The sequence below is a fragment of the Suricata suricatta genome, chromosome 3 (genome assembly GCF_006229205.1).
Source record: "Suricata suricatta isolate VVHF042 chromosome 3, meerkat_22Aug2017_6uvM2_HiC, whole genome shotgun sequence".
NCBI classification, from domain to species: Eukaryota; Metazoa; Chordata; class Mammalia; order Carnivora; family Herpestidae; genus Suricata; species Suricata suricatta.
Genome location: NC_043702.1, coordinates 105,759,945 through 105,765,944, shown reverse-complemented (window position 1 = coordinate 105,765,944; position 6,000 = coordinate 105,759,945). Strand labels below are relative to the sequence as shown.

General features: G+C 36.9%; 1 protein-coding gene across 3 annotated transcripts in view; it reads left to right on the top strand.

The window, feature by feature from the left end:
- WDR33 (WD repeat domain 33) overlaps positions 1-6,000 on the top strand; it is a 99,241-nt gene that overhangs the window by 70,957 nt on the left and 22,284 nt on the right. For all 3 annotated transcript variants that reach the window (XM_029934779.1, XM_029934778.1, XM_029934780.1), the window contains exon 8: positions 5,606-5,732. In XM_029934779.1, coding sequence (XP_029790639.1) covers positions 5,606-5,732 — 127 coding nt within the window. The remainder of the gene's footprint in view (positions 1-5,605; positions 5,733-6,000) is intronic.

The window sequence follows — 6,000 nt, the reverse complement described above, 5'->3', positions numbered from 1 at the left end:
CCATTCAAGTGCGCGCGCGCGCGCTCTCTCTCTCTCTCTCTCTCTCTCTCTCTCTCTCTCTCTGTGTCTCTCAAAAATAGATACACATTTAAAACAAATGCTTGGGCTTCCATTGTCAAAAAGTGTTTTGCCCTAAGATCTGGAGCTATTAGCAAGATGTTAGGACTAAAATATCTGGGTCACTGGGTCGTAAAAACAGTTATCATTGAATAAATTTTCCATTGTGTCTATGTTAATTGCTTTAGCATTGCAAATACTAATTACATTCTTGAAGTTTCCATATTTCGGGATCACAAAGCATTTTGAATGGTTCTATCCTAAAATTCTGGACCTTTGAAATGATAAAAAATTAGTATAGAGACATTCTTTTGGGCTAATGGCTAAAATTGATAAGCTGTGTGTTCAGGACTCCCTCATTTTTCTGTGAGAATAATTTATATAAAATTAAGTTCTTCTATTTAGCACCCAGCTCACAAAACCTGAAATATCCAACTTAATTCATTCATACGGAGTCTGAGAGCTGTCTGAAAACGTGCATCCCCACTGAGGCTCTGAAGCACATCTTCCTGGGATCACAAGCACTGGATAGTTCTGTATTGGCAAACGGAGGTGCTAATTAGTATGTCATTTCTTGAGATTTGAAAGAAGGAGACCAAAGGCAGTTGCCATTAAGTAATAAAAGAACATGTTAAAAACTTCAAGCAGTACAAGAGTAAATACCTACTTATTCACATAGCATTTCTTCTCTCTAAAAAACGATTACCAGTTTATCTTCTTTACAAATTGGATGAAATTACACCTTGCTTTTCTTATATTTTTTAAAAGTCAGGCTTATTGAAGTATAGGTTACATATGGTAACATTCACCCTTTTTATGTATACAGTCCTATGAGTTTTGATGTACATATACCATAATGAAGGTATGTAACGTTTCAGTTCCTTCAAAAAGTTCCTTTTCTTTGCCTCATTGTCGTAACCAGCATAATCAAGATACAGAACATTTCCATTACCCCCCAAAAGTTCCCTCATCTTGCCTCAATTTAACAACCGTACTGTATTCAGTTATATGGATTTACCTTAATTTTCCTAAGTAACCCCTCATTGATGTTTGGGTTGTTTCCAGTCTTGAGAATCAAACAAGGTACAGTAAACATCTTCAGAAAATTTTGATGTGATTTTACAGCTACAAACCTAGGCTGATTTCTAGCAGAATTGAGGCTATACATTTTGATAGATAGGACCAAATGGCCTCTCCCAAAATCGTACCAGTGCACTTTCTAATTAATTATGGATGACAGTGCCTGTTACTCTCTTATTGCTGGGTGTCACTGAATTTAATTTTTGTTACTTTGATAGAAAAAATCTTACCTAACAAAGTTAAGTTGGATTCAGTCGTGTTTTTTTTTCTCATTTTAAAAACATCAGGAAGTTTACACACACACAGAAATCTAACATGTGATTTATAGTTACAACCACAGTGTAACATTAGAGAAAATATGAAAACATCACCTTTGTTCTGTTACCTCAATATAGTTTTCATTTGCTGCTTATTCATATCTACATTTCTGTACTTAAACATGAACTACATGAACATTTTCATAAACACCCCCATGGAATATGCATGGCATATACATATATTATTTTGTTTGCTGTTTTAAAGTTCATTTCATGAGAATTTTCCTTTGTTCCTAGAATCTTGATTTTAATAGTTGTATGTTCTTTTTTTTTTGGCCATGACACAATTTGTTTAATTATCCCATTCTAAAATTTGTTTACACATTTTCATTATTTTGAACCAGGTTTCAAATGCAATCTTTTAAATATAAAAGTTTTTAAAAATTCTTTAAGTTATTTTATTAGGGTAAATTTCTATTCATCTCATTGTTCTGGATCTAATTGTATCAACACTGAAATGAGAGGGTACAATTTTATCATTTGAAATGGTTTTTGTCACTTCATTGGAAATTCAGTAACGTTTTTTTACCAAAGAAGAAAGATGTTGCAAATCTGTGTGCTTTTGTGCCAGGTTAAGCTATTGATTTTTCCTCCTTTTCATTTGAAAAACTTTTTTAAAATGACACATACTACTTGCAATCATTTCATATCCACTTTGCAGAGGTAATCAGTCTACTGCTATTTAGTAAATTAGTTGATTTTTTTTTTCTCAATAGGTCATTCATGTGTTTCAGTATTTAAGACCCAGACAGTATACAGTGAAGCCTCCTTACTCCATTCCCTCTCTTGGAGGCAGTTAATGTGATGACATTCTGTTTTCTTTCAGAAACATTTTGTGCATTTTTGAACAAATGTTTGTGCTTTGTGTGTCTGTGTCTTTTTAAGCCACAAATGTTAGCATAGTGAACATATTTTTTGTACATATTTTCTTAGATAACTTTTATGTGTATTTAATTAAAAAAAATAGATGACATATGCATATAGTTCAAAATAAAGACTTGAATAGTTGCCCTTCTTTGTGCTCCGTCTGCTATCTGTCAGTGAGTGTTTGTGCATATAGAAGCCAGTAGAAAGGGGCATATTTTCTTTTCTCTTCTTCTGGTAACTCTTACACTAACCATCCACATCTAATGAGGCAGCATAGAATAGGCATTTAAGAGCTCCGGCTGGGGGCCAGCTCCCTGCATTCAGGGTGTGTGATCATGGACCAGCTGTTTAACCTTTTTGTAGTTGTCATATGTGAGCTACTAGTATACATGCTTTGCTTAGAATAATACCATACAAGGGTGCCTGGGTGGCTTAGTCAGGCGTCTGACTCTTGTTTTTGGCTCAGGTCACCATCCCAGGGTTGTGGGATTGAAGCCCTCGTTAGACTCCATGCTGAGTGTAGGTCCTGCTTAAGATATTCTCTCTCCCCCCCCCCCCCCCCATGCTCCTCCTCTCCCATGCTTGCACGTACTCTCACTCTCTTAAAAAAAAAATACCATCACTCTCTAGAAAAAAAAAGGAAGGAAAGAATAATACCATACATATAGGAAGTATATATGCTTGTGACCAATAAAAGACCCAAGAATCAGCTCCAATCGGAATTTTATCAGTGATATGTGTATGGATATGGGTAAATTCATTTAGCAATAAAGGATAGATGGGATTCCTCCCTTGCTTGGGTTCTACTTAAGTACATTTTAGAAAACTTCAGAAAACAAAAAGCAGCAGCTAAAATCTATTTTGTTTCTTTTTTATGGGTTGATATATTTTTTTGCATATACTTCTTTAAACATACACTGTATAAACTAAGCATATAAAGTGGAGGCAATAACCAAAGTATCCCAGGAAAGGTGAGGGTAGAGGGGGCTGCTAAGAGTATGAATTTTTGTTTTTTCCATAGTGCCTCATACTTTAAAAGTGTTTACTCACGTATTTTACAAATATGGTTAAAATACACAACGTATCTATACATAATACTTAATTTTGGGTGATAGTGGCCTATAAAGTTTTTTTAATTTTCTGGCCATATCTTTTTAGGATCAAGTCATTAAAGACGTTAAATGCTCTTAAGCCAAGCAAGGGGCTGGGTGACTGAAGTGTATTTCTATTCAATCTTATCATCCTCAGTTCTTTTTCTTAATAAAATCAAAGCAACAATAAAACCGCTTTTTCCCTTTCCCACCTTCAGATCCCAGCTATAAAATTATATATGTTCATTGTAAATACACAACACAAAACAAAATACAAAAAGAAAATATTTTAAAAAAACAGAAGAATCACCTTAATACCTCTACTCAGCTTAATATTATTTCTGGTAATAGTTTGGTGTCTAGACTTCTTGCATTTTTTCTATAAGTAGGTTTGCACACACTCTCATGGTGTTAATTTGTCTAATACAGTGGTGGCATCAGGGATGTTGAACACACTGGTACTTTCTGAGATCGTATTGCAAATAATTTAATTACATGATTAGATTACTAGATTATGATTTGTAACAGGTGCATCATACTCCGTTGAGCCCATATGCCATATTTATTTTGCAATATGTTTCCTATTGAATGGCATTTCAGAAAAATTTTGAGTAAACATTCTTGTAGATAAATCTTTCTGGGCATCTATTATTTCCTCAGGATAAATTCTGAGGCATGAGGTCATTGGGTTGTAGGATATGTACAGTTGTCATGCTTTGGTACACACTGCTAAACTCTTGCCCAGGTAGTTGGTACTTCCCTACTTGCTTGCCAGTATGGGGTCTTGTCTTTATAGGAGTTCATGCTTATTTGAGATGCAAATCCCCCCACCTCCTCCTCCTCCTCCTCCTCCTCCTCCTTCTTCTTCTTCCTCTTCCTCTTCTTCTTCTTTTTCTTTTTATTTATTTATGTTAGAGAGAGGGAGAGAGAGAGAACGAGCAGAGGAGGGGCAGAGAGAAAGGATCCTAAGCGGTCTCTGCACTGTCAGTGCAAGCCCCACACAGGGCTCAATCTCACAAACTTCGAGATCCTGACCTGAGCCAACCAAATCACTCCCCTTCTTATTTGGTGCAAATTTACTTTCCAGTGCCTCTGGAACCATCTCTTCCTTCTTTCCTACTACCCTTGCCTGATATTCATCTCTTCCTTCTTTCCTACTACCGTTGCCTGATATTCTTCCATATTCTTTCTCCTTCCCACTACAGATGTCATAGAAGCCAGATGTGGTCTTGATTAGAGAGGGAGCTGTTTGAAATTATCTACCTGACTTTTCACCTGCTTTGTAGTGCATTTGCTGTATAAACTGTTCCTGAGGCTTTTTCTGGATAGTGCTGATTTTTTAAGTCATAACTAGTTTCTTTGAGTTCTGTAAATTCTGATCTTGACTTCTGTGATTTTTAGTATCAGTAAATGTGTTCAATTTGTGAAGTGACCTCGTGTTCCCGCACCGTGTTTGAGAGAACTCTTTCTGGAATCCTGTAGACCAGGTTCACATTCCAGCTCCTGTTATCTTTGGAAACTAGGACGTCTTAGTTAACCCCTCCAGTCCTTCTGTGGCTTTACTTCCCTTGCAATATGGATGTAATGATCATATCTTCTTCTGGATTTTGTGAGGATTCAAAGAGGTCATGCTTGTAGCAAGCACTCAACTGAGTAGCTCTTACCATCACCTCATCTGCCATGGGTGTGTGAATGATGCAGGAATTGTTTTTCTCATTTTGCATTTCAATAGATGGAATACTTTTCCTACCACCACAGCTAGAAAATGCTGAAGCGTGAGCCTGAATTTAGGACTTTTGATCTGTACAGATTATTGCAAAGTGCCAAAACTTAGAATGAATGGCAAGAATCCTGTCTGATGATTAGGATTGTCCAGGAAAAGCATGAAAAGCTTTAAGTATGGGGCTTGAGTAATGCAGTTTCCAAAATGCTTGGCTGGCCCTCCAGCAGGTAGGCAAGAAGATGAGCTTAGTTGCAGGAGAAGAGAAGAAATATTTCCTGTGAATCTTGGCCTCGAAAGAGGTTGCTGTACCCAAAAGTCATCCCAACATGAAGACCAAAGAGTCTTTTCAAAAAGATTAAGATTACAGTAGTAGGATCAAAGCATATAATAGGTTTGTCTACTCTGGTTTAAATTCAGTTGAGTTCTGCTTTAAATATATGACTGATTAGGTTTTATCTTGTTTCCGACAGGGCATGGTGCAGATGTGAAATGTGTAGACTGGCATCCAACAAAAGGGTTAGTTGTTTCAGGAAGTAAAGATAGTCAACAGCCAATCAAGTTCTGGGATCCCAAGACTGGGCAGAGTCTTGCAACACTGTAAGTGATAGGAACTCTACCTTGGTCCCTAAACAAAGGGGCACAAGGCTGCCTACATTCCTGAACTTTGAGCCTTCTCTCCCATCATCTATTCTTGAGAAACTAGGATAGATAACAGAAGGACTTGTACCTAAAGTCTTCTGATTAAGTACATGTGGTTTCTGTCCTGCTCTATGTATCTAAATGTAATTTGGGGATCTTGGGGGTGGGGCTACGGAGGAGGCACCGGTTTTCACTCTCCTAGGTTGCCATCTCTCCTCACGATGTA